Source organism: Geotrypetes seraphini, chromosome 2 (genome assembly GCF_902459505.1).
Source record: "Geotrypetes seraphini chromosome 2, aGeoSer1.1, whole genome shotgun sequence".
Classification (NCBI taxonomy): Eukaryota; Metazoa; Chordata; class Amphibia; order Gymnophiona; family Dermophiidae; genus Geotrypetes; species Geotrypetes seraphini.
Window position 1 is genome coordinate 144353292 of NC_047085.1, and position 19495 is coordinate 144372786.

General features: G+C 42.7%; 1 protein-coding gene across 3 annotated transcripts in view; it reads right to left on the bottom strand.

Moving 5' to 3' along the window:
- YES1 (YES proto-oncogene 1, Src family tyrosine kinase) overlaps positions 1–19495 on the bottom strand; it is a 141178-nt gene that overhangs the window by 26010 nt on the left and 95673 nt on the right. For all 3 annotated transcript variants that reach the window (XM_033933945.1, XM_033933944.1, XM_033933946.1), the window contains 2 exons: positions 18290–18469; positions 3543–3619 (listed from right to left, as the gene is read on the bottom strand). In XM_033933945.1, the coding sequence (XP_033789836.1) occupies positions 3543–3619; positions 18290–18469 (257 nt within the window). The remainder of the gene's footprint in view (positions 1–3542; positions 3620–18289; positions 18470–19495) is intronic.

The window sequence follows — 19495 nt, forward strand, 5'->3', positions numbered from 1 at the left end:
AGGCTGCACAGTAGTATAAATTGATAAGTGGATTAGTTAAAAAGAAGCCTAAAAATGGTCTTAGAGATATTTGGAGCATTGAGATTAAGCATCAGATTACTGCTTTGTGTGCTTTCTGTATTTAATGTATACTTTTTGTACAGATTGTTTGACCATTTTGTGGTTTTCAGTTTACTTTTACTATTATTTTTATTATTTTTTTATTCAGATTACTGCGTCTCAATGGCCACGGATTTGGTCTTGGAGAATGAGATCTACAGTCTTCGCATCTATGAGACAAACTTGGTTTTTTCTCTTACATAGAGCTTTTTGGACCCCAGTTAGATTACAAAAGTTGAATAGCTCTAAGTCTAATAGATGCTGGCATTGTAATCTCGAAGTAGGTACTCTAGATCATTTATTATTTTATTGTCCCTTTATTTTAGCCTTTTGGAAATCTATTTGGGGGTCAAATAAATTGTTTATTGGAAAACCATGTGGTGTTATCTTATGATACAATTCTATTCGGACTATCAATGAGGGCACAGATTCAAATTTCGTCTAACAATAATAAGCTTTTATTGATCATGACAGGAGTCGCCATACAACAAATCACATTTAATTGGAAGAACTGGAATAGACTCAATTATTGCTTCTGGTGGAATTCATTATGTCACATCTATAAAATGGAAAGAGCAATTGCTATACAAAGAGGGAACTATAATAATTTTAATAAAATCTGGGGGCCATTGACAAGATATTGTAATGAATAAATACAATTTTTCCATTATAAATGCAATAAGAAGGAAGGGATGGGGGAGGGATTTTATAATTGTATTAAATATTTAGATCAATAATAAAGAATATTGTATATGAGCTTTGTGAACACATAGGGGCTCATAATAAATTTTAAAAAAAGTCTAAAAAATGGCCTAAATAGCTACTTGGACGATCAAAAAGCCTGATCGTCCAAGTACCCATAATCAAAGCTGGTTTTAGACGTATCTAAAACCAGCTTAGGCCTTTCCCCTGCCTCTAAATGCACAGAGAGAAAAGAGGCGTTTTTAGAGGAGGGGAAAGGGCGGGAGGTGGGCCGACATACACCTAGGCGTGCAGCAGGTATAACCAAAACTTTAGGCAGGTTGCCTAGTCGGCACTTATACGTTTTGACTTAGACCAAGTCACTTATACGTTTTGACTTAGACCAAGTTGGCCTGCCGGACGGGTGGGTTTGGCACCCGTCCATTCGGCCAACGTTTTCAAGGTATGGTGGGATTGGGGGTGGGCGGGGTCGTGGGGTTGGCCGGGGGGGGGGGGGGTTGCGGGTCGGCGGGGGGGGGGGGGGCGTTCAGGGGTTCGATTCGAGGGCAGGAGGGCCTGGGATCCCTCCTGCCCGTATTTTAGTGGGGGTGGGGGATCCACCTGGGCAGGAGGGGTTGGGCTTCCTCTTGACTGATCTTGTAGGGGGTGGGGGTCACGAACCAGGAGGGCTTGGGCTCCCTACTGGCCGGATCGTGGGGAGGGGAGGGGGGTTGGAAAGCACAGGGCCAGGAGGGCTTGGCCTCCCTCCTTGCCCCATCAGACTCAGGGGGGGGATTGGGGATCACGGGGCAAAAGGGCTTGGGCTCCCTCTTGCCGCGAATGTAATCGGGGTGCCAATGGGGCTTGGGCTCCCTCTTGCCCCGATTGAGTCGGGAAAGTTCGGGGGTGCCGCGGGGCAAGAGGGCTTGGGCTCCCTCTTGACCCGATCATTGTCGGCGGGGCCAGGAGGGCTTGGGCTCTCTCCTGGCCCGATCGTTGTAGGGGTGGGGGTGGATTCTGTAACCGGTGTTGTTTTTGACAGACACCGGTTACAGAATTGAGCTTTTAGGCGAAGGACTGGCTCCTCCTTCGCCTAAAAGCCCTTGTTTTGGATGTTTGAGGCTTAGGCTTTTTTTAGGTTGATTATAGGGTATATGTTTAGACATGGTGGTGGTCTGGGTGTTTAAACAGCTGAACGTAGAGGCAGGCCATTATAAAAAAAACAAACCCTGCTTCTATTTTCAACATTTAAGGCCTTAGGCCAAAAGGGGACTTAGACTTTTTTTTTATTATGCCCCTCGTAGGTTATAGTTGGATTGGGAGGGAATGGGTTAAAAATTTTAATGTTTTAATGTTGAATATGATAGAGATTCAAGTGTTGTATTCAATTCAATTTAACTGTTATCTATTGATACACTTGTTGTAAGATGTAAAATGAATAAAGATTAAAAAAAAAATATACCCAATTTGCAAGATGAGGGGAAGAATGATGCTGCTTGGGGGGCAGATGCCTGACTGGGAGGTGGGGCCTAGAATGGAGAAGAGATATGGGATGGATGCTATAAAGAGACTGGTGGGGGGGGGGGGTTGGGCGGGTGAGAAAGGCACCCGCACTTCAGCGCTAAAGGCAAAATTGTAGGGTCAAGAGGGCCAGGTAGAAGATTGAGAGAATGCAGACAAGATGTGAGAGGTGAATGAGAAATGTGGGTGGGGGATTTTTGAGAGAGATGCTGGAAATAGAGGATAGAAAAACAAAGAAAGAAGATGATGACAATGGATGGAGGGGAACTTGAAAAACTGACCATTGTCTAGAAATTATGATAGGCGATTAATCAAAATTTTAACTTGAGTTGGGACTATGTTGGGAGCATGACTGGGAGCAGGAGGGAAGAAATAGTGGACCATGGATAGAGGGAAGAGAAGAGATGGTGCCCATGGAGGAGAGGGGAGATGGGAGGAGATGGTGCACATGCAGAGGAGAGGAAAGGGAGCTCAAAGAGACTGGAGGAGATGATGTTCATGAGAAGAGGAGAAAGTAAGAGAAAAGAGATGAGAGCAGATGGTGCCCATGGAAGAGAGGGAAAGGGAAGGGAGGAGACGGTGCCCATGGAAGAGAGGGAAAGGGAAGAGAGGAGACGGTGCCCGTGGAAGGGAGAGGAAGAGAAAATAATGAAAGATTTGAGATGGAGGAAGAAAAATGGATGAAAGTTGAATGTGAATGATTGATATAGAGCAGGAAGTGAAAGAGAAGAAAAAAAACAAAACATTGAATAGTCAAGAGACCCTGGAACCAGAGTTGACAGCACAGAATTGTGCTGCATACACAGGGAAATAGCACCAGAGTCAGGTAATGAGAAGATTAGAAAGATAAAATCACCAGACAACAAAAGTAAGATAAATAATTTTATTTTTAGTTTAGTTGAAATAAGTAAATTTTGAAAATTTACATCTGCTATCTCTATACTGCACTGTACAGGGGGCGTTTGATGTGATTAATCATGTGTTTAAAAATTTTAATCGCAATTAATCTTGCATTGTTAATCGACATACACCCCTATTAAAACGACAAGACAAAATATATATTCTGCGTGTTTCACAGACACAAGAAGTAAAGAATACCAGCATAAACAAAAGAAGGGATAAGATGTCATGTGTATTAGAACATGGGATACAAATAAATTAAGGAACACTTCATAAGTGGAAAAAGACTGCTGTTTTGATAGAAAATAGGTAAATTAGAACCAACATGCACATTTAAATACCTGCGCAGCCATATCGACTAATTGGGGCAGTTTGAGAAACTTCCCATCTCCTTCTTTAAGAAAATCTAGTAAGCTACCTGTAGAAAAAGATGAATAATTTGTACAGTGAATAAGAAGAAATGAGGAAGGAAGCCTTTCAGGATGTAGTAAAAAGAAAAAATGTATTTAGACTACCCAGCACAAAGACCATGATTCTAGTTACGGTGCTCTAAGTTAGGTGGCAGTAGGCGTCTACTGCCACCTAACGTAATTGTTTTAATTGGTGATAAATAGCACGGTAATTGACCATGTCATTTAAAACCAATTAAAACCTGATTTTAAAACTGGAGGCACCTAAAGGCACTTCCAAAACGACCACCGTTCTCTTGTCTACAAAGACGCTTATGCCGCCTAACACTACTGTAGGCATGGCTAACATTGGAAGTGGTGTTAGGCATCATTAACTGCCTCTGTAGCCGCAATTCTGGTCTACATTTCTGGCACCTAACTTTCATGAAGCCACGAATCTAGAAACAGCGCCATTTTGTGATTGACACGTAATCGGCAGTCATTTTTTAGGTGGTCACCGACAATGGCACCATTTATAGAATCCAGCCCAAAGTGTCTTCTCATTTCTGTCGCATCCCCAATTGCATACAGGTCAAATATTACACTGAGGGTTATTCCATAATAGGTTACTTGGCATAAGAAAGTAAGTAGGTGCCGCTATCAAACTTTCTATTTAAAAAAAGTAAGGCCCTGATTCTACATAGTGCGTCCCGATTTTAGGCAGCTGTAGGCGTCCTATAGCTGTCTAATCAGCCAATCGGGATGCACGTTTTTTAAAAAAAAATGCTCCCCAGGCAGGCTTTCTATATTGAAGGCGAGGCCCTCAAGACACCTAAGCTCGCCTAAGGGCCTTAGGCGGGCCTTAGGCGAACCTAGGGTGCCCAATCCCTCCTGCTATAAGTATACTGACTGCCCCCCCCCCCCAACACTACCGACCGCCCCCCACCCGACACTAACGATTGCTGGCAGGAGGGTGCCCAATCCCTCCTGCCGGAAGACGCACCCCCTCCGCGCCTTAGAGCCTGGGCCAATCAGACCTTAGATTAAGTGGGGATGGGCGGACCTGCTATGCCTAAGGCCTGATTGGTCCAGGCTTCTAGAGCCTGGGCCAATCAGGCCTTAGGCTTCGGAAGGATGGGCCGGGAAGGGGCGGGCCCGCCTCATTTCGACCAGACGGGCCTGCCGGCTGGACGGGCAAGTCCCATCTGGCCAACAAGGAAAGGTTAGTTTGGTTGGGGGGAGGTTTGAGGTCTGTTAGCGCGGGGGTGGGGGTGCGTCTTCCGGCAGGAGGGATTGGGCACCCTCCTGCCAGCGATCGGTAGTGTTGAGGGGGGGCGGTCGGTAGTGTCGGGTGGGGCATCTTCTGGCAGGAGGGATTGGGCACCCTCCTGCCAGCGATCGGTAGTGTCGGGGGGGGGGGGGCGGTCGGTAGTGTCAGGGGGGGTATCTTCTGGCAGGAGGGATTGGGCACCCTCCTGCCAGCGATCGGTAGTGTCGGGGGGGGGGGCGGTCGGTAGTGTCGGGGGGACATCTTCTGGCAGGAGGGATTGGGCACCCTCCTGCCAGCGATCAGTAGTGTCGTAGGGGGGGGGGGCGGTTGGTATACTTATAGCAGCAGAGAGATCTCTTGCCGCAATAAGTATAGCGGCCGCGTCTACTTACAATGTAGACCAGCATTTTGTTGGCCTACATTGTAAGCGTCTCTTCCTCTACTAGGGAGACGTGTAGAGCCGCCTAGGTTCGCCTAAGGCCCTTAGGCGAGCTTAGGTGTCTTGCGGGCCTCCCTTCAATATAGAAAGCCTGCCTGTGGAGCATTTTTTTTTAAAAACGTGCATCCCGATTGGCTGATTAGACAGCTGTAGGACGCCTACAGCTGCCTAAAATCGGGATGCACACAGGGCCTAAGTGCCTAATTTTCTTTATAAAATTAATAATAATAATAATTTTATTCTTATACACCGCCTTACCGAAAAAGTTCTAGGCGGTTCACAACAAGGTGAGCTAATACATGGGATACAGATAAAATACAAATTAGAATAATGGACTTAAAAACAGATAAAGACAGAAAGCATATACAATATAATGCAGAAAATATCGGCATGGCAGGGAAAGAAGTAATACATAGAACAGCTAAAATACATCAAGTTGAATATAAGGAACTTGATTGAAAAAATGAAGCTGAATGCATTAAGATACCAGCCTATCAAAGAGTTGAGTCTTTAACAATTTTCTAAAATCAAGATAGGAAGAGACCTCTAACATAATTTTTCCAAGCCATACAAGAATACTAGCCAATGGTAGAAAAATGCACTTACATTCATGACGCAATTAATTAAACCAGCCCTACAGCTGCTGTTAACACCTGCACCTAGTTAGCCACAGCATACAAATTGTTAGAATACAGTCGGCCCTCGGTATCTGTGGGGATTGGTTCCAGGACCCCCATGCAGATACCAAAATCCACGGATGCTAAAGTCCACCCGACCTACCTTTGTAGCCAATCTTGGTCCTACAGCAAGAGTAGCAGCCATAGTCAAAGGCTGCCTGTGGCCTACACAGGGCATTTAACTCTGACCCAGCCCATCCAAGGAAGTTGCTTCAGAAAAAGAAGGCAGCCTTTGCCGTTGTTGCTGCAGGGCTGATACTGGCTGCAAAGGTACGCAGGGTGAATTTGAGCATCTGCAGATGTAGGGGGTGGGAAGGCAGTGAGAAGCAGTCGGGTCCTGGCTGCAAGGTAAACCAGGTAGACTTGGAATTGAGTGTCTGCAGATGTGAGGGACTGGGAAGTGGCAAGAGAGCGAGCTACAGTCAGGTCCGCAGTTGTTTGAATTCGTGGATGTGAAACCTGAAGATAGAGAGGACCTATTGTACTGCAATTTTACTCCACCCATGTGAAAACCCATCGTAAAAGTGCATGCCAATATTTCTGCTAGTCACTATTCTATAAGAGGTCATTTATGCATGCAAATGACTAGAGCACTGCCATTTACTTATGTTCCTACCAAATACTAGGCAACTTAATAATTCTATAAGAAGTGTAAATAGTCAGCAGGACTTCCTGACAGTCAGGATTTCAGAGCTTTGTACCAAACATACAGGCCTCAGAAACCTCTGGCATCTTAAGAGGAGTACATTACAAACTGAGGTAATCTTTCTGGCCATCTTATATCAAGAGTTCTGTTTGATTTTTTTTTTTTTTTAAGCAACTTATTTCTAACTTTTATATTGCTTGATTAGCTGTTGAGTTATTTTTTTTGTTTAAGGAGGTAATTTGCTTGCTCTAAGATCTTTTTCACCTCTAGCTCAAAGAGGAATCTGGCTAATTAAGCTCCAAGTCGCAGAACTCTAAGGAAGAGGAAGTGACTTTAGAGATTAGTAGTTGGTATGGATGGATAAACTCCATAGGCCATATGGTCTTTAATTTGCAGTCATTTTCTATGTTTATACTTTTGTATATATAGTATTTTATGTCCTGAATTGGTGCTGAGTGAGGATCTGCTAAGGGGAAGAAAAACTCCACTGGAATATCTTACCTGATAGCATTCAAACTTGGGAAAAAGCAAAACTTGGGCTTCAGTTGGTTATTTCATTATCCTCTTACTTTTTTGGTTCAGTACTCTGCTTTTACAGCAAAGTCAGTTTAGGCAATAGTGTAGCCTTTAGAGTCTCTGTTAGGGGTTTTGTTTTAGTCTAGATTAGTATTTTAGATCACATTTCAGAGCATAAGATAAAATCAGATTAGGGCACAGATAGCAGTTAAGGAAAGTCTTGTTTAGTGTTTTAACATTAATTTAAAATATAGCTAGAAAAAAAAAAAGTATCTCTACAGAACATATTTTTTGCAAAGGTATTTTCAGTTAAGCAGTTAGAAACTGCTCTTTTGTTTAGTTGCCTTTCAGTTAAACAATAGTGCTTGATTAAAGGGTGACTCCTCCAGGATGTGTAGCTGATATCATTTTCATTTTGTTTTCCATTCCTTTCCTGATAATCTATAATAATAAAACGCTAAGCGCGCATGCGCACTCCTACTTGCGTGATCCATGATTTGTAGGTCCGTGGCCAGCAGAAGTGCGCATGTGCGCTTCGACTACCCCCTCACTCACTATAAGGCAGCTCGTGTCGTCGATCCACCCCGGTGCACCCCTCCTTGGCGCACCCAAACCCCCCGTTTATCTTCCCATCCGACCCTCCCACTGTGAGATGACCACAAACCTCCTGGCTCCAGCAGCATCCGCACTACTCTAAACACGCTGCTTCGTGGCCTTCTACTGCCCTGATTTCCTCTGCCGCGTCTCTGTTGACATCGAGACAGAGACACAGCAGAGGAAATCACGGGCAGTAGAAAGCCGCGAAGCAACGTGTTTAGAGTGCTGCGGACGCTGCTGGAGCCGGGAGGTTTGTAGGTCATCTCGCAGTGGGAGGGTCGGATGGGAGGCCAGTGGGGTCTGCTGCACGGCGGCGGTAGTGGCGGGGGGGGGGGAGATGGAAACATGCTGCTCAACGGTTCTACTGCATAGGGGGATGGGAGGGAGGGAGGGAGGGATAGAAAAATGCCAGGTTCTACTCTACAGGGGGATGGGGGGGGGGGGGTAGAAATGGAAAGATGCTGCTCAAGGGTTCTACTGCACAGGGGGATGGGATGGAGGGAGACAGGCAGGCTGGCTTCGGGGGGTGGGGTGGGACAAAGTCTAGAAGGCAGTGAGAGGGACATAGGAAGGAGGCACTGGGGACACTAATGACATAGAAAGGGGAACTGAGGGCACTAAGGACATAGGAGGCACTGGGGCACTAAGGACATGGGAAGAAGGCACTGGGGGCACTAAGGACATGGGAAGGAGGCACTGGAGGCACTAAGGACATAGGAAGGAGGCACTGGGGGCACTAAGGACACGGGACGGAGGCACTGGGAGCATTAAGGACATGAGAAGGAGATACTAGGGGCAGTAAGGATGTAGGAAGGGGTACTAAGGACATAGGAAGGAAGCACTGGGGCACTAAGAACATAGAAGGGGGCACTAAGGACATAAGAAGGGGCACTAAGGACATAGGAGGCACTGAGGGCACTAAGGACATTGGAAGGACGCACTGAGGGCACTAAGGACACAGGATGGGACACTAAGGACATAGGAAAGTGGCACTGGGGGCACTAAGGACATAGGAAGGAGGAACTGAGAGCACTAAGGACATAGGATGGGACACTATGGACATAGGAAGGGGGCCATGGAGAGACAAGCAGGCATGGTGCAACAGAGAAATACAGGGGGCCAGGGAGACAGAGACAGAAAGACAAAGACAGAAAGAATGAGACAGACAGCGTCCAAGGAGAGAGAGACAAAGAAAAAAAAAGCCAGACAGACAGATATCTACTCAAGCACCCGTTAATGTAATGGGCTTAAACACTAGTTCCTAACATTCTATTTGCTTTCTTAGCCGCTGCCACACATTGAGTCGAGGGTTTCAACATATCCTTAACAATTATATCTAGATCCTATTCCTGGGCAGTGACTCCTAACAGAGAACCCAACATCACATAGCTATAGTTCGGGTTCCTCTTTCCCACATGCATCACTTTGCACTTGCTCACTTTAAATGTCATCTGCCATTTTGATGCCCAGTCTTCCAGTCTCACAAGTTCATCTTGCAATTTTTCAAAATCCTCTTGCGATTTAACAACTTTGAACAAATTTGTGTCATCAGCAAATTTAATATCTCACTAGTTATTCCCATTTCTAGATCAAGTTTCAAGTTTTATTGATTTTAATATACCGACTATCAAATTAATATCTGGCCGGTTGACAATAAATTTAAAAGATAGGAAGACTAAAATAGAATTAGCATATTAAAAATATTGTGTGAACATGAATAACAATTACAAGACATACTAGAGAGTGAGGGAGAGGGGAGAGGAGGGGAAAAGTTACATATTTGAGAAGAAGAAGGGGATAGTGGGGTTAGGATAAGACATAGTGGGTGGGGTCGCTTTATCAAAGTGGTTTGTTGCTGGTAAGAAGATGGGAGATGAGGAGTCTAAGTGTTAGCGAATGCATCGCGGAATAGGAAAGTTTTTAGGCCTGTCTTAAATTTATCTAATCGTTGTTCATCGCGGAGTTGCTGTGGTAGGGAGTTCCTTATGGTTGGGGCAGTTACTGCGAAGTTTACTTTTCGTGTATAGTAAAAATCTTTTATGGAGGGAATGAAAAGGAGTTTTTGATCAGTTGATCTTAATGTGCGTGGAGAACATTGGGGAATGAGGAGTTTATCAAGGAATGAGGGCAGATGAGACTGTTTTATTTTGAAGGAAAGTAAGATGATTTTGTAGGTGATACGGTGAGTGATGGGGAGCCAATGTTCTTTTTTTAGAAGAGGAGTGACATGGTCATATTTGCCAATTTTATAAATAAGTTTTATTGCAGTGTTTTGTATTAGTTGTAGGCGTCGAATTTCTTTTTGAGGGAGACCATTGAGAAGTGAATTGCAGTAGTGTAGATGGGAGATGACTAATGAGTGTATCAGAATGGTGATTGAGTTGATCTCTAGGACAGAGGTTAAAGATCGGATGATACGTAATTTGAAAAAACAGGTTTTGACAACTGAACTTATATGGTTGTGGAAGGTGAGATCCCTGTCGATGGTGACGCCTAATAGTTTTATTTTAGTGTCCATTTGAATTGGAGTAGATTTGATTGAAATATTTTCCAGTAGGGATTCTGCGGTTTTGATTGGAAGTAGGAGGCTTCGGGATTTATCTAGGGTAAGAGAGAGTTTATTTGTGAACAGCCAATCATATATAATGTCCAATTTGTTATTTATGTCTTTTATATCAGAAATGTTTGATGTGTTGATTGGGTGGAGTAGTTGTATGTCGTCGGCGTATGCGAAGATAGTAAATCCAATGGATTGGGCTAATGTAAGGAGAGGAGATAGAAAGATATTGAATAATAGTGGGGATAGGATCGAACCTTGAGGGACACCGTAGGATTGTGTTGTAGCTGCAGAAGTAATGTTGTTTACGCGAACTATATTGTAGCGTTCGTTAAAGAAGGATATAAACCATGTAAGAGCTGAGCCTGTGATGCCGCAGTCTTTGAGTCTGTTGATGAGAAGAGAGTGATCGATGGTATCAAAGGCTGCTGCTAGGTCAAGGGAAATAAGAATGACAGATTTTTGATGGTCATGGTAATATTGAATAGTTGAGATAAGACCTAATAGTGATAATTCTGTTGAATGGGATGAACGGAATCCGGTTTGGCAAGGATGTAAAGCATGGGTTTTTTCGATAAACTCTGTAAGTTGGGAGTGGATGATTTTTTCGGTTAATTTGGAAATCATGGGTAGATTAGCGATGGGGCGGTAATTTCTAGGTAGAGAGGGATCTAAGTTGATTTGTTTGAGTTTGGGAAAAATAAGGGCTGTTTTCCAGGCATTAGGTACGATACAGTCAGAGAGAGATTTGGATATCATTTCTGAGATGAATGGGCCGAAGAAAGAGAAAAATTTTTTGAGAATGGAAGGGGGTTACTTTCCAAGGGATTGTTGGATGTGTTTAATGATTGAAAGATAAGGTGAAGATTTACCAATGAGGGCATTTTGAAATTTGAAAGAGTGCTGAATGAAAGTTGTAAAGAGTTGTTAGAGATTTGAGAAGAGGAATCTGGAAGTAGTGGTCCAAGGTTTGATCTGATGTTTTTAATTTTAGTATCAAAGAAAGATGATAGTTCGTCTGCGTGAGGTTGGGTAGAAGGAGATAGGTTTTTTTTCTTAGAGTATTTTGAGAGAGATTGGGCTATAGTAAAGAGGATGGAAGAATTGCGAGTGGAGGTAATGAGTTTTGAATAATATTCTTTTTTAGTTAGTTGAATGGTTTTTTTATAATGATTAGCTTTTTCCTTATACATAGTAAGAAAGTTATTAAGACGTGTTTTGCGCCATTTGTGTTCGATAGAACGAAGTTGTCTGCGGAGTAAGGCCAGATTTTGGTTGAACCAGGGTTGTTGTTTTTTATGAGTTTGTTTTAAAGAGGAGTGTTTTTCTACTGGAGGTGCCAGAGAGTCTAATAAGGATTTGGTGGAAGTCTCCCAAAGGGAGAACTGTTCAGAGATAGAGAGAGAAGAAAAGTCTTTAAGGTTTAAGTTGAAAGAAGTTTGAATTGCAGATAGGGTTAAATCATTGGTCTTGCGGATATTATATTTTTTTGTTTGTTGTTTTTGACTGTTTGGTACTGGAAAATCTTGGTGCCATGTAATTAGAGTATGATCTGACCATGGTAGAGTATAGAAGTGGAAGTTTTGAAAGAGATGTGTAATTAGTGTCGGACAAAGAACCATATCTAGGGTATTTCCTGCAGAATGGGTAGGCACTGAAATAAGGGGAGATAATGCTAGGTCAGAAATTAATATTGATAAATATGTTAAAAATTAATATTGATAAATATGTTAAAAAGCAGTGGCCCCAGCAAATACCTCTAGGGAATCCCACTATTTACTCCTGAAATATCTCTCTTATCAAACTCTTTGAATTTTTTTTCAATAGAAACAGCAGTGAGTGCTTCTTTCTATTAGACTTGTCTTAAACATAAGATTGCTTGAAATACTTTAAAGGTGAAGGGGCCTCAGATCCCTGTGCGTTGTAAGTATGTTAACTAAGCAACTGCACTGGATAGGGAATTAATCTAATTGGCCCCACACCCCCTCCTGCCTAGCAAAATGTATTCAATGCTCTCTTGAATCAAAATTTAAAGCAAAAAAAGAAAAAAACTTAGCTTCAATTGTGCACTGCAGGTGTAATGAATCTCCAGCTGTCTTTGCCGGTCCCACTATTTACCCTTCTCCATTGAGAATAGTGACTATTTAAACCTACTCTCTGTTTTCTGTCTTTCAACCAGTTCTTAATCCATAATAGGACATTACCTCCTATCCCATGACTTTCTAATTTCCTCAGAATGAGGTACTTCGTCAAATGCCTTTTGAAAATCCAAATACACAATATCAACCGGTTCACTTTTATCCTCATGTTCATTCACCCCTTCAAAGAAATGCAGTGGTGAGACAAGATTTCTCTTGACTAAATTCATGCTTACATATATGTTCTATCATTAAGAACATAAGAATTTCTGCTGCTGGATCAGACCAGTGGTCCATCGTGCCCAGCAGTCTGCTCATGCGGCGGTTCCCAGATCAAAGACCAGTGCTCTAAATGAGTCCAGCCTCACCTGCATATGTTCCAGTTAGCAGGAACTTGTTCAACTTTGTCTTGAATCCCTGGAGGGTGTTTTCCCCTATAACAGACTCCGGAAGAGCGTTCCAGTTTTTTACCACTCTCTGGGTGAAGAAGAACGTCCTTACGTTTGTACGGAATCTATCCCCTTTCAACTTTAGAGAGTGCCCTCTCGTTCTCCCTACCTTGGAGAGGGTGAACAATCAGTTTTTATCTGCTAAGTCTATTCCCTTCAGTATTTTGAATGTTTTGATAATGTCCCCTCTCAGTCTCCTCTTTTCAAGGGAGAAGAGTCTCAGTTTCTCCAATCTCTCACTGTATGGCAACTCCTCCAGCCCCTTAACCATTTTAGTTGCTCTTCTCTGAACCCTTTCAAGTAGTACCGTGTCCTTCTTCATGTATGGCGACCAATGCTGGATGCAGTACTCCAGGTGAGGGCGCATCATGGCTCGGTACAGCGGCATGCATCACTTTACACTTATCCACATTGAACCTCATTTGCCATGTCGATGCCCATTTCTTGAGCTTGATTATGTCACGTTGCAGATCTTCGCAATCCCCCTGTGTCTTCACTACTCTGAATAACTTCGTATCGTCCGCATATTTAATCACCTCACTCATCGTACCAATGTCCAGATCGTTTATAAAGATGTTGAAGAGCACAGGTCCAAGCATGGAGTCCTGCGGCACCCCACTGGTGATGCTCTTCCAGTCCGAGTATTTTCCATTTACCCCCACTCTCTGTTTCCTATGCTCCAGCTAGTTTTTAATCCATGTGAGCATTTCACCCTTGATTCCATGGCTCGCAATTTTCCAAAGTAGTCATTCATGTGGAACCTTGTCGAACGCCTTCTGAAAATCCAGATATACGTCAACTGGGCCGCCCTTGTTTATCTACCTGTTTACATTACATTACATTAGGGATTTCTATTCCGCCATTACCTTGCGGTTCAAGGCAGATTACAAAATAATTATCAAGGATATATTACAAAAGATATTACAAAAGGTATCTAGTCATTTTCAAGGAGAGTAAGAAATGAATAAAGATTGTTGTTTTGGGTTGGGGGCTTTAGTGAGAGGTGGGATTTGAAACTTGCGGTGTTATTTCTTTTTTCAGGGTTTAGTTGAAGAGTATGGTCTTTATTTTTTTTCTAAATGTTTTGTAGTTTGGGGATGTCGTCAGAAGATTGGTGAGTTTGGCTGCTTGGGTCGCTAGGAGGCCATGATATAGTTTTTTCCGTTTAACCTCCATGATTGGTGGTGCATTTTCCTATGTCTGGTTGAGGTGTTGTGGATGAGGCGGTTGTTTAGGTAGTTTGGGCTGTCTCCATATAAAGTCTTAAATAGTAGACAGTAGAATTTAAATTGTATTCTTGCTGGAATTGGAAGCCAATGTGATTTGAGATATGCTTCTGTAATGTGGTCATGTTTTTTCAATGAGTAGATGAATCTTAGAGCTGTGTTTTGGATTGTTTGTAGTTGTTTTATTATTGAATATTATAGTAGTCTAGTAGGCCTAGTATTAGGGACTGTACTATGACCTGGAAGAAGTGCAGGAAGTTCATCAAACAAGATCTGCCTTTGCTGAAACCGTGCTGGCTGGTCCTCATCAGACCGTGTCCATCAAGGTGATCAATGATGCGGTCCTTTATCAGCGCCTCTACCATCTTTTCCGGTACCAAGGTCAGACTCACTGGTCTGTAGTTTTTCGGATCTCCCCTCAATCCTTTTTTGAAGATTGGCATAACATTCGCCACCTTCCAGTCTTCCAGAATCTTTCCCGATTTGATCGACAGATTGGCCATTAGTTGAAGCAGTTCAGCTATAGTCCCTTTCAGTTCCTTGATGACCCTCGGATGGATGTCATCTCGTCCCGGGGATTTATTGCTCTTAAGCCTATCGATCTGCCTGCGTACCTCTTCTAGACTGACCGTCAACCCTGTCAATTTCCCGTCTTCATTTCCAGCATATAGCCTGATAGGTTCCAGCATGCTGTGTATTTCCTCTTCGGTAAATACAGACGCAAAAAATGTGTTCAGTTTGTTGGCGATTGCTTTGTCCTCCTTTAGCACTCCCTTTATTCCATGGTCATCCAATGGTCCCACTGCTTCCTTCGCGGGTTGTTTCCCCTTAATATATTGAAAGAACGGTTTAAAGTTTTTCGCCTCCTTGGCTATTGTTTTTTTATAACAGTCTCTACAATTTTGCCTGGCACCGATGTCAGACTCGTCAGTCTATAATTTCGTGGATCACCTCTGGAACTCTTTTTAAAAATCGACATCACGCTGGCACCTCGTCTTCTGGTACTATGTTGGATTTTAAAGAAAATTACTAATTACTAATAGTTCTGCGAGTTCATTTTCAATTCTATCAGCATTCTGGGATGTATGTATCTGGTCCAGGTGATTTGCTACTGTTCAATTTGTCAAATTGACCCATTATATCGTCTAGTGCAGGGGTGCCCAACGCGTCGATCGCGATCGACCAGTAGCTCAGGAAGGCAACTCGAGTCGATCGCACTCGTGTTGCCGTCCTGATCTACAGGCCGATCAGCCTTCCTCTCCAGTGTTCTCCCTAGGGCCTTTTAGCTGGGCGGTCCGCCCAGCTGTCATCTGCCGCTGCTGAACATTAAAAAAAAAACCCCAAAAAACCGGCTTGGAGATTTCAGCCCCTAGCGAACTTATGCTCCGGGCTCTAACGTGTGTGTGCAGGCTTCTCTTCTCTTCCCTCCGAAACCAGAAGTTATGCCCGGGGAGGGGGAGGGGGGGGAGAAGGGAAGCCTGCACGCACATGTTGAGAGCCCTGAAGCAAGCGTTTGCTACGGGCTAAGGCGGGAGACATGTTAGTGAAGCATTTCCTCTTCTTGCTGCCGGGTCCTGCCTACTTTCTGTTTCCGCGAAGGCAGGACCCGGCAGCATTTCCCCCAACAGTTCCTCGCGATGCTGGTCGGCCGAAGCAGGGAGAGGTTGGGGCGGCGTCGGCTTTTGGGCGTGTTATTGGCGTCGGCTTTCGGGCCTGTTATTGGTGGCGGTTTGGGTCCTGGTCCCCGATGGCAGTTTGGGTCCCCGATGGCAGTGGCAGTGTCTTGGGGGAGGGCAGGGAGAAAGAAAGAAAAAGGGCAGGCAGGGAGACAGAAGGAAAGAAGAGAAACAGAAAAAAAGGAAAGGGAGGCAGAGAGAAAGAAAGGGCAGGGAGAGAGGAAGGAAAAGTTGGGGGAGGGAATGAGGTGTGGAGGAGAGGAAGCATACAGGCTGAAAGAAGGGAAGAAAGACTGGATGCACAGTCAGAAGAAGAAAGTGCAACCAGAGACTCATGAAATCACCAGACAAGGTAGGAAAAATGATTTTATTTTAAATTTAGTGATCGAAATGTGTCTCAATTTATATCTGCTGTCTATATTTTACACTAAGGTCCCCTTTTACTAAACCGCAATAGAGTTTTTTTAGCGCAGGGAGCCTATGAGCGTCGAGAGCAGCGCTGGGCATTCAGCGCAGCTCCCTGCGCTCTAAAAACTGCTATCGTGGTTTAGTAAAAAGGGAGGGGGGTATATTTTTGTCTATTTTTGTATGGTTGTTACTGAGGTGATAGTGCATAGAGTCATCTGCTTTGACCTCTTTGAAAAACCCTGGAATAGGAATGATAATTAACATTTTCTATGCGTACAGTGTGCGTTGTGTTTTTTTAAAATTTTATTGTTGGTAGATCATTTTGACTTGGTCATTTTAAAAGTAGCTCGCAAGCCCAAAAAGTGTGGGCACCCCTGGTCTAGTGTTACAGAGGACCCTCAAATGACCCATACTACGCTCCAAGGATCACAACAGACAACACAGACTTTCCATTAGAACTACAATCCCAAATCTTAAAAGTAGAAATAGATAACCACCTATCCATGAAAAGCCACGTAAACAATCTTTCCTTATAATGAGAAAGTTAAGATCCATCAGAAAATACTTTGAAATAGAGGCTTTCCGAATTTTAGTGCAATCTCTAATCTTATCTCAACTAGACTACTGTAATATAATGCTAGTTCTTTGCTCTAAAACATTACTATCACATCCACAACTAGCTTAAACTGCAGCGGTAAAACTTATATATGGACTATGGAAACTGTAATACCTGCAGCCCTATTATATGAAACTACATTGGCTGCTGATAAAGGATCAAGTTTAAATAGGGTATCAGTGCCTTTAAGATCCTAAGAGGGAATTCCCCTGACTACCTAATAGAGTTGATTGTCCTTTTCCAAGGTACCTCCAATAGATATTCCACCAGAAATCTTTTCCAATTAAAATTGCAAGCATGCCACAATATAAAGTCTACCAGGCAAATTACCTTATCCATCCAATATCAATTAGCAAAATGCTGGAACCAACTACCATTTACATTATGATCTTGTGACCACTACCTTAGGTTCAGAAAACTTCTAAAAGCATTTCTATACCAAGACAGGAAACCAACCCTGAAGTAACTGAAACAGTAACTGTAAAAGCGCGTTCCTAAACTGACAAATGCAACTCCTGGGACAAAACAAAGAACCAACAATGACCTACTTGTACTTGTAACTATATAGTTGAAACTGTATTAATAGTTAAACTGATCTACCTGTACTAGCAACCCTATTGAATGTCTGTGCATTTTAACTTCCTGGGTAACTCTTCCAACCACTTCTAATGTAATCTGACCTTGAACTGAATACGTAAAGATAGAATAGAAAACCCGATTAACATCACATCACATTATATTTTGTTTTCAATCTTTTGTTGTATTTTCTATGTTTTGGGGGCTTTTATTTATTTATTTTTAAAATTTCTATACCATTTTTTTCCAAAACGGTTTACAGGGAGTTACATTTTTTTGATGGTTATTATTTTTGCATACCAATATTATGACTTTTTTTATTACAGAATTCTGTCCAGATTTTTATAAAAGAAAAATGGAAAATATAAATAAATTTGCATCTTATCTTTGGAGAAAAGTAGGATAGACATTAGACACACAATTGAACTCAAGGAAATAAGGGCTCTACAGAAATAAAATAAGCAGTTTTATACATTTATGGGAACTCAGGAATTTTAAGAAGCATTTTAAAAATTCTAAAACAGGAAGAGGCAAAGATATGACCAGAACATAGTATCAGTCAACTGTTCAACTGCTGAGATTGTAAGTTCATATGCTTTTTTACATTTCACTTAATGAACATAACCACACTTCAGAAAATTCAAATGCATTTTTCCTATTCCTGATTAGGGGGGTTTGCTATTACAGATGTGCTCAAACCTATACCACTTCAACCATTCCCCTTATATGTAAAGTTCTCATCATAAAATGAGAAAATATTACACATCTGTTACAGGCCCCGCTACAAGAACTTTATATAAATCAAAGTGAATTTCTTGTAGATGTGCTTTAATCAATACTTCACCAATCAAAAAAGCTAAACTGCTTTCACTTTACCTCTTGGCACTCTATTCTCTTTGGCTGGTTACCTTTTGTCATGTATTCCGTGACAATGTAGATTGGCTCCTCTGAAACAACAGCATAGAGGGGAACGAGTTTATCATGTCGAAGTTTCTTCATGATCTGCGCTTCTTGCAAGAAAGCTTCTGGCATCATCGTTCCAGGTTTCAATGTTTTGATTGCTACTTTTGTGGTTCCATTCCATGTTCCTAAGAAATAAAAATGAAAATTTTAATTAAGTACGTTGGTTTCCTGCTTTACTGGAACTGCCATCAGCCTTGTTTACAGTGACCTTCATGCTACTGAGGATGGCCTAAAATGAAGCACTTGGGAGCCTTAATTTAAAAACATTGATGTTTGCACACCAAATGAATCCTTAAGTGCACAGCTGACATATACAATGACATTCAGATCCTGCTCAGAATTAGTCTGGATCTGCTATAAACTGCATACACAGGCTGACAGCTTGATAAAGTAATAAATTACATGATTATGGAGATGGTGTTCTGCTTTTTGTGCTTCTACTCTCTACCTATTATATAACGATGGCATTCTCATCAATATGGCTGTTCCAAGTCCAGAGGAACTGAAGGTAAAATTACTGAATGATATCCAAAAATAATGGAATAGCTATAAAATATTTCATTAGTACAGAAAAAGCGATTATGTTCTTACCTTGATATCTTTTCCAGTAGATAGGTGTGTCATTCTAGATAAGTGGGTAATTTCTCCATTGCCGCACACTCTGCAGAAGGAATCCACTCTGAATTTTTTCTGTAACCCCTCTTACTTCACCGATAGCTCCACTGCCATCTACAGTTACTGTCAAAGCATGCAAGAGCTTCTCCGAGAGTAGGTGAAGTAAGGAAAAATAGGAAAATGTCCCAGGCACATAATAGTTCTGCTCTAACAAATAACAAATGAGCAGGTGGAGAATAACCAAACCCAACAGAAGTATCAAAAGAGCTCAGGTAGTACCCTTGCACATGCTGAAAATAGACTACCGTATATATTCGAATAAACTGGGATTTTGGGGCCAAAAAAACTGGCCCAAAAATGGGGGTCCCGGTTTATATTTAAATCAATGCCCCCTCCCAGAATTTTTTAAGGTTGCCACCGCCAGGCTCTGCCCCCTTCATCCTCCCTGCCCTATCATACCTCTGTCGATCCCTAGTGGAGGTGCAGCGGGTCCTCTGCTGATTCCTGGTGGAGGTGCAGCGGGCAGGAGCAAGCTT